Raw genomic sequence first — 11,362 nt, forward strand, 5'->3', positions numbered from 1 at the left:
TAATATTAAAATAAAAATATTATAAAAATTATTTTCATGTAAGAAAATATTAATAAAATAAATAACTAAAAATTGACTAAGCATAAAAAATATATAGAAAAAAGCAAAAGAACAACATAAAAAGCTACTTCTGTACAAAACATAAGTAAATTTTAAGTGTTTTTTATAATCATGTTTTAAAAAAAAAAAACTTTTGACGCATAAGTCATATTGGTCAAGAGTTATGACAAATATCTATAAGCCATTTGACAGATTGGTCAAATAACTCCTAAATTATAAACTAACTTATCATATACATTTTTCCTCTCAAAATGCCTTGTGTCGCATGTTACGACACGGCAATAGCGTTCTGTATTACAACGTGCCAATAGAAGACACCGGCACTTTTTTTTTAAAACTACTTTTGAGTCTTGTTAAAGTATATTTCTAGTCTTTTAATTTTATACAAGGTTTATTTTGATTCCTTAACTTTAAAAAATAAATTTTTAGTCCTCTGCCATTAAAACTATTAACAAAAATAATAATATTAAGCTTTTGAATACTAATAAAACAATACTAAATGCTAATATATTAAGTTTAATATTCAGAATAACTATGATTGTTACAAAAAAAACATCATTTAAGACTAATAATTTTAGGATTAAAGGATTAAAAGTATTTTTTTTAAGTTAAGAAATTAAACTAAAACCTTACATGAAGTTAAAGGATCAAATATATACTTTAGCCTTTAAGTTTTGAGTCGTAAAATTTGCCCCGGGTCAGCTCTTAGATTAAGTCAGCATTTTTTATAATACTACTTCATGCTTAATGGAATATAAAAGTTAAATAATTAATTTATAAAAATTAAAAAATTAATTAGATTAGTTAGTTAGTTATAATAAATAAGTGTATAATTTACTAATCATGTGCATTGTGTATTGAAATTGTCTCTTAAAGAAAATCATTTAACATGTACTATTATTATATGAATTATTTAAGAAGAAAAAGATAAATATTAGAAGTAAAGAGGATTGAAATTTTATATTTATAATTAAATTCAATTTTTAACTGGTTTTTATATAAAGGACCAGAAGTTATAAAAAATATTCCTCTAATACTATTTAAAATAAGGAGAAAAAAATGTTTTTATTCATATTTATAAGCCACATTATTAAATTTTTAACATGAATATATTATTTTGTCATTCATTATTATAATTATTATAATATAAATTGTTATTTTTAATATATATATAAATAGTAATAAAGTCGAGAGATGTTTGTTATATTCTAAGACACAGTTAATATGATTTAAAGTTTTTCTCAATTAATGTGAAACATGTTAAAATATCTTATAAATAAGATTAATGAATATATTGTGACGAAATTTATTTTTGTTATTTTAAAATAAATTTAAATAATCACTTAGCAATCTTCCTTAAATTCTGGTGTGAGTGAATGAAGGTGCCCTGTGATGAGCATTTGGAAAAGTGTACTTTTATATTTCATTGTAGATATTAATTTCAATGATGTGCAGAATGTTACATGTTTTTCTATGAATTTGAGAATATCAAAGACGGAGTATAGTTGATTCCATTCTATACCCATTAACAGCCCAGGATGAGAGCATATATGAATCCCAAATCAAATGACCCTTGAAGGAAGGAAGGTTATTGCGAAGTGCATTAGTAGTGGATGGGGGGGTCATATTCAGTACGTTTAGAATTTTCTTCCGTCTTCAAATCATTGGACCCTCCAGGCACATGGAAGCCTGGACGAAGCTCCCCACCACCTTCTTCTCCCTTTTGGGACAGAACATCAAAATGCAAGGTTAACCCATAACTCACCCTATCTGGTTGACACAAGTCTTGAGCAAGAGTAGGTCGAAGGTGTCACGATGCTCGAAATCTGCCCACGCATGTCAGGGCGGGTCTTGTGTTGACACACAAGCCTAGGCTATCGCTCTAACAACCAACCCCAACGCCACAGGCACGTAAGAAAAAAAAAATTTAAAAAGAGTTGGTTCAGTTAATAAAAAGTCGGTTTATAACTTACACAACCGTGAGTTCAAATCCTAATATTGATATAAGAACTTTGTTGATAAACAATCTATAAGTATTTCTATAAATATTTTTTGAGTATAGAGGTATGTCCTGGTTCTAATGAGTTCCTGTGATCCAACTCACTTAAATTTTTAGTATAAAAAATAAACTTGAGTCTAAGGAGAGCAAGATATATTTAATGATATAGTTTTGTTGTTATAACTATTATTTTTGGACCACGGATGATAACTAGAGTAGGTTTATAATAAGGGTGCGCTGATGTGCATATTTACAGAAACCCTTCAATGTCCACAATTAAGTGATGAATTAACTCTCTACAGCAATTATATCTTTTCTCAAAATAGGCAACCCAACACATCTTTCCAAAATAGAAAACTCTCTCAACCATAGCAAGCTTCTCTGAATCTGAGTACACCTCCTCAGGAATATACTTGAATATTCACGGGGCGTGATAAGAGAAGATCTGATTACTCTTTATAAAAAGAACGAGTCTTTAGAAGAAAAAGGAAAGTTAAAGTTAGATTACGAAGGCTAAAAACTAAAAAGAAAGGGCGGCATGTGAAAAACAAGAATATTCTGCAGTTAAAAAGAGATTCTCTTCCTTCAGATTGTTACTCACCACGAACAGGCCATGGCTCGCATTAAATACGGAGCCTTGCCCCCTCACCTGCCCTCCATGCTTCATCCTTAACATTTCTTTTCCCTCCCCACTCGGTTTCTTTCTCCATCTCACACCTCTCATCTTTTTCTTTGTTTCCTGTCAAAAACGCTTAATACAAAAATCCCACTGGCTTCTCCCCGCTGTTGTTCTCTCTATTTCCTCTACATAACATTTCGGTTCTTGTGCTCTGCCACTCTCTTTCCTCATCACTGTTCATGTACACCGTAAGCTTCTGAACGTCAAAAGCGAAGCGCGAAATCGCTTTGTTCTCTCTCTCTCAGGTATGTACTGCTCTCTGTTCCCCCCCCCCCCCATTTTTTTCGGTTCATTTACTCTTTCTTGACAGTGGGTTGGGCTGATAATTTCGTCCTCAATTTTCCATCTCTATCATGTTGTTCTTGCCTACTCTCCTAAAGTTCCAAGCTTCCTATTTTCTTTTCCAAGGATACATATTATTTTTGAAATAGAAGGTTAAACAAGATTTGTTAAAAGGACAATCTTTTGCCGTGTGATTGAGTCTTTCTGAAATTCCTCTCACGCTTTGTTGTTATGATTTTTAAGTTCTTTGTTTACTTGGCTTTCCTTTTTGGTTTTCATTGAACATCTCTCAGAATCTGAATTTCAGTTGGTATGATGATATCCGGTTCTGTTTTACCATGTGAAGATATGTTCTGTGATATCTGTAAGATTTGCATATTTTTATTTCTGTCTCGTGTCCTCCGACTTTTCTCTCGGCTACAAGTGCATCGCTTTCCTTTGTTTCCCACAGCTTTTCTATCTTAATCTTCTATGGCTATTATATGGGGATGAGATCCTTTTTGTCTTGTTCTATCTGCAATGCTTATAAGGAGGTGTTTGGCATCACCTTCACATAAAAGTGTCTTTAAATATACTTTTTTATAAATCGAGATAAATTTTTTTATATATTTATTTTTGTAAAATTATTTTAAAATCATACACTTAAGTCGTGTGTGAAATGTGATTTAGCTGCATGTTTATATTTGGAAATTCCAATAATCATGAGTTTTTCATTTTCAAAAGTAAGTGTTGATTGGGGGGGGGGGGGATGAAAGTTTGTGTCGACTATTTGTACTTAACTCTGGAAAACAGATAGCGACTAGTGAGCCCTTGTGTTCCGACTTCAGCGATGTTCTTTTGATTTTTGGGAGTTTAGATTGATTTTAAATGGTTTAGATTAAATTTAAAATTTTTATATATTTTAATCAATATTTTATTTAATAGATACAGAATTTAAAATAAATATAATATAATAACTAACTTTTTTTAATTGAAAAAATTATATATTAAATTTTTAAATCTGAGATATTATATTAGATTTAGATTTTAAATGGATTAGATTGTACTGAAACACTGAACGAAGACCCTTGATTTTTATAGTACTGTTATTTATCTATTTAATTATAATAATAATTTCCATTCCCGCTGTGGTTTGGTTGGTCACTTCATTGACTCGGCCGAAGACTTGCTCTGCCTCGTTTGGTCATTTTCAGACCCTGTGGCGGGGTCCCCCAAGTTTGAAACCTCTCGTGTTCTGATTCACTGGGAGCAGCATATAACTACTTATCCTTTTCCTGCTGTCACCGCCTCATTCCTTAACCTCAAGTCTGAATTCCTTTCACATCTTCCATGGTCCAACCCGCGCTTTGACTTTTCTCCCCTAGCCTATTTTCGTATATTTACTCATCTTCCTCTGGTTTTCATATTTTTACTTTTCAGGTGGAGGCACACAAGTGAGAAAAGGTACAGTTATGGCAGGAGATCAGCTTAAGGTGCTTAATGCACTTGATCTTGCAAAAACACAATGGTACCATTTCACAGCGATTGTGATCGCTGGCATGGGTTTCTTCACCGATGCCTACGATCTCTTCTGCATTTCTCTTGTGACCAAACTGATCGGTCGCATCTACTACTTTGATCCACTCTCTGAGAAACCTGGCTCACTTCCTTCCAACGTTTCGTCTGCTATCAATGGAGTTGCATTCTGTGGTACCCTTTCAGGCCAACTCTTTTTTGGCTGGCTCGGAGACAAGATGGGAAGGAAACGTGTTTATGGTATGACTCTTATGCTCATGGTGATATGTTCGATTGCCTCTGGCCTCTCTTTCGGTAAGCAACGCGAAGCTGTCATGGCCACACTTTGCTTCTTCCGTTTCTGGCTTGGCTTTGGCATTGGCGGAGACTACCCTCTCTCAGCCACCATCATGTCTGAGTATGCCAACAAGAAGACTCGAGGGGCTTTCATTGCTGCAGTTTTTGCCATGCAAGGTTTTGGTATTTTAGCTGGTGGCATGGTTGCTATCATAGTTGCTGCTGCTTTCAATGCTAGATACCCTGCACCTTCATATAGCGAAAATCGATTTTTATCCACAGTCCCTCAAGCTGATTATGCTTGGAGGATAATTTTGATGTTTGGTGCCTTACCTGCTCTGCTCACATACTATTGGCGGATGAAGATGCCTGAGACTGCTAGATACACTGCCTTGGTGGCCAAGAATGCCAAGCAGGCTGCTTCAGACATGTCGAAAGTTTTGCGGGTTGAGATTGAAGCAGAACAGGAGAAGGTTGAGGAGGTGGAGAGACAGAGAGGGAATGATTTTGGGTTGTTCTCGAAGCAGTTCCTTCGTCGGCACGGCCTTCACTTGCTTGGAACCACCAGCACTTGGTTTCTTCTGGACATAGCGTTCTACAGCCAGAACCTGTTCCAGAAAGACATTTTCTCGGCGATTGGATGGATTCCAGACGCTAAAACCATGAGTGCCTTTGAAGAAGTTTACAGAATTGGCAGAGCTCAGACTCTCATAGCTCTTTGCAGCACTGTCCCCGGCTACTGGTTCACAGTGGCCCTTATAGACAAGATTGGAAGGTTTGCCATTCAATTGCAGGGCTTTTTCTTCATGACTGTGTTCATGTTTGCTTTGGCCATTCCTTATCATCACTGGACTTTGAAGCACAACAGGATTGGTTTTGTTGCGATGTACTCATTGACCTTCTTCTTCGCCAATTTCGGTCCGAATGCCACCACATTCGTTGTTCCGGCTGAGATTTTCCCGGCAAGGCTAAGGTCAACCTGCCATGGCATCTCAGCGGCAGCCGGCAAGGCTGGGGCTATAGTGGGTACTTTTGGCTTTGTTTATGCAGCGAAGGACTTTGGGGTGAGAAAGACTCTTATAGCTCTGGGCGTAGTTAACCTCTTGGGGTTGTTGTTTACGTTCTTGGTGCCGGAATCTAAAGGAAGATCCCTTGAAGACATGTCTGGTGAAGCAGAGGAAGAGGCCTCTATCCCTAATGGCCCTGATGCCAGAACAGCTCCCGTCTAAGTTACTTGGCTGTCCAGTTTCCAAGTATAAACATACATAGCTTCGTAGCATTTGGCTGTTTGCATTAAAGATAGATTTCTACCTTCACTTGCTGTTTATGCAGATGCAAACCATCTGTAGACAACTAGATACAGATTGAGCCGTTTAGCTTCCTCGTATTACTGTCACAATGCCCAAGCCTTTGATGTGTAATAATTATGAAAGAAATGTCAGAAAATTTTGTGGTTTCTGCCCATTTGTTCCCCTCGCGGTTTCTGATAATCTTGCACTTAAGTACGGCATAATCAAATTCTTGAGGTTGTCATCTGATATTTGAAGAGATTGTGGGGAACCTGATGAGGAAGAGGTGAAGACCGTGAGTGATTTCAACATTGTTTATTTTGGCGTGCCTATGTTTCTAATGTGAGGCGCATGTGTGAATGAGATGTATTTCGACGGGGTTAAGTTAATTGAGGCATGAGGAGTGGTTAGCTTCGGAATAAAGATGAGATGGGCCCTATCTTTGAATTGTATTCCTACCATTTGCTCTTGCTGTCGTAGACAGTAGCTACACATTATTTATTACAGCCGCGTTGACGGCCATCGTCAATTATTGCTTCAAGCTCACCAAATAATCGGCGATCTGATGTGAGGGGCTAAATGGGACTTCAAAATTCACCTGCACTAGTTTAACCCAAAACTTTTCCCTGAAGAGTTGGAGGGAAATTTCCCGTAACCACCGTGAAGAAGAAGGCTTATGGCTATTGACAAAGTGTAGGAGTCTATTCCAGAGTTAACCCTGAGACTAAAAAGGCAAATCTCTGGTGGACTCGAAGAAGAGAATATGATGATGGAAGAAAATATTTGGAATGATACCAACAGGGATTAGATTTAACAAAAAAAACTAGTCTTTCACAGCGTGATGAATCAATGTTTGAATTTGTGCTGAGAGATGTGTTCACACTCACTGTCTAATAATACCTCGAATAAGATTCTTTTTAATAAGAGGACGCTTATACTTTAGAAAAGGGGGGGAAAAAAGAATGAAACGTGATACCCAACTCAAAGCCGGGTCGTTGGCAAACGCAAAAGGGAAGTTGCAAGTAACATTAGTGGGGCAGTCATTCACATTTGGGTGGTGGTCTATAATGTTACCCAATCGAACCACGTTAAGAAAAGTAACAGAAGATGCAAATGAAGTGAAATGAAAATCAATATAGAAAGAATCTTAACTGGAGAAATGGCTTCAATTCACTTGAGGAAGGGGGCAAATGGTCCCAGATGAGTAAGAAGTTCGGGTGAATTGGGTTCCACTCGATAGGAGTCACCTCACTTCATATTCTGATGCTCTCGACGTCAAAACTAATTGGAAATTGTCAGCCCTACATGCCACAAAATATCTTCACATGGCTTGCTCACTGTTACCATTTCCCCCGTGAGTAAGTTCCCCCGCCTCACGTGACGCTTACATCTGACATCAAACTTCCACGTTAATTCCTGGGGCTTCGACCTTTTAGGCTTTTACTTCGAAGCTCACGAGACTCGCGGAAAATTGATTCTTTTTGAAATACTGGGTCAGAAATTGAGCATGTGTTTTCTGGTCCTTTAGTGTAAATACGCACACTTAACTCAAGCCCAAAGAGTGGGTCACTTGGGCAATGGGCCCGTAACTTCTATAAAACAGTTAACGGAAAACCGAGTTGCTTTGTTAAATTTCAAGTAACGTTATATCGATCACCAACTTTCATTGGCTTATTGTTTGATAACTATTTCAATTATATTTAAGCAGAGAGAAACGAGAAGGAAGTTATTTCTTCCCATCCTTAATATAAAAGCTAGTTGATTAATTTGAGTAGGTTAAAAAAATTTGTTAAATTAGTTATTTGTAAATAATTAGATATTGTCTTCTTAGAATATCATTACTAATAATATGTATTACTCCTACGACTCTTAATATAAGACACATTTAACTAATTTGATTAGATTAAGAAAGTTAGATAAGTTAGTTAATTATAAAAAATATGACATGTTCTTTTTAAAACACTATAATCATCTTTTTTAATATCCTCCTTCCCTCACTTACTTGATTATGGTTGATGGAGTATCCATGGGGGTAATTTAGAAAAATTTGATAAATATGATAAATAGGTCTTATATTTAGGATCAAAATTAACTTAACAATTAGATCTTATATTAAGGATCAGAGAAGTAATTAAAATTATTATTTCATGGAATTTTTAACATGATAATGAGGACTATTTTAAACAGAAAATGAATAAATATGAGAGACAAAATAAATTAAAATCTTATATTTAAAATCAAATTAATATTTATATTAAAGATCGGATGGTGCATTTGACTAGAGGACACTGAGGCGAGTGACTGAAAATGACGCCGCACATGAGGAAGCTGCCCCCTACGTTGCCCTAAAACTATGAAGAATAGAGAACATGCAGGAGGATCCAAACGTCAATTCCCTTTTTCGACGACAAACGTGTAGCGTGCGAGATTCGGCTGGCGAGTGCGGGGTAGGTTTCATGGACAGAGACCATTATTTCAAGCAAATTAGTGGCGCTAAAACAAATACCACAAAATCCAACTACTACTTTTAGTACTCAATATAAAATTTTATTTAATTTTTATTTTGATCCTAATTATAAGATTTCAATTTACTTTATCTCTCATATTTATGTATTTTTCTTTTCAAGAAAGTCTTTCTAATAATAATAGTTCTAACCAATAAACTTGATTAGCAAGAATATTTTAAGAAAGACAACATATATTTATTACAAATAACTAACTTAACTTATTTCTTTAGTCTCCTCAAATTAGTCAACTAGCTCTTATAATTAGGACCAGAGGTAGTATTTTCTAGCAATTTACTCTCTTTATAAGCTTTCAATAACTAATTTATGCATAATAAATAATTACCTACAATTAATTAAAATAATAGATAGGTTAGAAATATATTTTTATTTTTAAATACACTCTCATAATAAATGAGAAAAAGAATGAAAGAGAATGTGTGAAAAAAATGTGATAAAAATAAACAATTAAAGACAATATTAAAATTTTTTTATTAAATATTAGAATAAATTAAAATTAAAATTTATAAAACAAATGACACCCCTTCTTAAATTTAAAATTTATAAATAGGATCGGAGGGAGTCTATTGACTCAGTTATATTTTGTGGATAGATTTTACTGCCTCTGGTCTTGTATTAAAAGCAGAAAGTAATATTTTGTCTTTTTGAGAGCAAAATTAGGGCTAAGGATTAGAGCTGAGAAAATAAGTTTGCCCGGCCCTGCAGGGCTGGCAAGTTTAAAAAGACTGGCCCTCTAAGGCTAAAATTTTAAAAATACCTCAATTTGTTAGGTTCAGCCCTTAAACAAATGGACTCAAGGCCGGCCCATGGGTTTTTGGTCCGTTTATTTTTTTTATTTTTTATATTTTTCATATGTTTTATCAAAAAAATAAAAACAAACTAATAAAATTACTAGTAAAAGACATAAATATGAATAAAATTAACTTACAAATACAAAAAATCATCATATATAAATATCCATCAGCATAAAAAAATTCTAAAACATCCATTAGACATAACAAATCAATAACATTAACATCAAAAAGTTTCATTAAAAGTAGACAAACATTTTTACTAAAAAAAAGTGGACAAATACTATTATCACTATCATTAATTGTAAGAATATTTAATTGTGCTTCACTAGTAATAGGCTCTTCTTAATTTCTAAAAATATTAATGATTTCTTCTCAATACTATTTAGCCATTCTAGAGTTTAATATATTTTAGTATTTTGGATTGATCCATAGTATGCTTTTTTTTTTTTTTTTGGTGAACAACGAGCGAACACCGAATTAACTACACACACTTCGCAGCATTCCAACACCCTTAAGGTCTTCGTGAAGCAGCGGAAGAAGTTCGTTGGGAGGGGCTTGCCAGTAGACGACTCTGCTTTGCTGTTCCAGGCTTAGGTAAGCCAATCTATCTGCACATCGGTTTGCTTTCTCTGTAGACATGATTAATTGTGATATTCCACTCTTTCCTTCTCCATTCCTGTATCTTAGCAAAGGTGTTGTAGTTTCCGAATATGGTAGCTTCATTGTTAATTGCTTCCACAATCTGTCTCGAATCACACTCAATCTCAATTTTCCGGAACCCCATCTTCCAGCACATCTCTATCCCTTCCAGAATACTCCTCGTTTCTGCTTCAATAATGCTACACCCTTCAATTTTCATTGAAAATCCTCCTATCCATTCTCCGCAATCCCCTCTTATCACTCCTCCACATCCATTCATGCTTCCAAATGTCCCTGTGCCATCCGTGTTCAGTTTGCACCACCCTTTCCTTGGTCGTTGCCACTTCACCAAAACAGAAACCTTTTCTTTCGAGTCCCACAGACCCTCCTCCCATTTATGGTGATAATTCTCCATGTATTTCCGAATCTCGCCTTCTGGAGATCTTGGTAGCTCAAAGTCTTTGTTATGTAACCATAGGTTCCTCCATTTCCAGATATGCCAGCACCCTACTGCGTACAAGTCTGCCCACAGCAATTTCTCACTAATCTTCTCTCTTCTTGTCAGGTTCTTCTGTGTCCAGTCCGTCCAATCTTGCCCAAAGAACTCGACTCTCTTCTCCTCTGGAATTAGTTGCCTCCAGATCAAGGTTGCATACATGCAATCTCTTAGAGCATGGAGAATTGTTTCCACATGGATTTTACATACCGGACACCACCCCCCACTTCCATCCCATTTGCTTGTTCGCTCCTTTGTAGGAAGTTTTCTGTGTAATGCTCTCCACATGAAAAATCTTACTCTTTCTGGGACTTGAAGCTTCCAATTTATTCTCCAGTAGTGTCTGGAGGATATTTCTGATTTGCCCTTTAACCATGTGTAAGTGCTCGCAGTTGTGAACTCACCATTACTAGTCAGCTTCCACTTCCATCCTTCTACCCCTTCTTGGTTACTTTGATTAGTTTTCACCACATTGAGCTGCAAATTTTCCCATCCTCGCTCCATCATCTTCCAAAGTCTTGAGTCGGTTTTTTTAACTAGTAGCTTTTCCCCCATTTCTCCATTCCTCCCGTACTTCCCTTGAAGAACTTGAGACCACAAAGAATTTGATTCTTTATGATATCTCCATAGTAGTTTTAGCATGAAAGCCTCGTTCATTAGCTTTAGAGACTTTACCCCTAAACCACCATTTTCTTTCAAGTCACACACAGTTTCCCAATTGATGGCATGCCACTTCCTTTCCTCTCCTTCCTCTCCCCAAATGAACCTTCTCTGATTCTCCTCCATTTCTTCTAACACCGCAGTTGGG

General features: G+C 35.8%; 1 protein-coding gene across 2 annotated transcripts; it reads left to right on the top strand.

The window, feature by feature from the left end:
- Window positions 1–2,617: 2,617 nt before the first annotated feature.
- On the top strand, window positions 2,618–6,317 carry LOC114736979 (inorganic phosphate transporter 1-4). 2 transcript variants are annotated; one of them, XM_028924859.1, is made up of 2 exons: window positions 2,618–3,010; window positions 4,438–6,317. In XM_028924859.1, exon 2 carries the CDS (start codon window positions 4,472–4,474, stop codon window positions 6,038–6,040), a length of 1,569 nt encoding a protein of 522 aa, XP_028780692.1. In that variant the 5' UTR covers window positions 2,618–3,010; window positions 4,438–4,471; the 3' UTR covers window positions 6,041–6,317. The 2 variants fall into 2 exon arrangements, with proteins under 2 accessions (XP_028780692.1, XP_028780691.1); XM_028924858.1 differs by having other exon boundaries at window positions 2,621–2,983; window positions 4,440–6,317.
- Window positions 6,318–11,362: the final 5,045 nt, after the last annotated feature.

The sequence above is a fragment of the Neltuma alba genome, unplaced genomic scaffold, assembly GCF_004799145.2.
Source record: "Neltuma alba isolate B1F8T4 unplaced genomic scaffold, ASM479914v2 tig00013394_pilon, whole genome shotgun sequence".
In the NCBI taxonomy this organism is placed as follows: Eukaryota; Viridiplantae; Streptophyta; class Magnoliopsida; order Fabales; family Fabaceae; genus Neltuma; species Neltuma alba.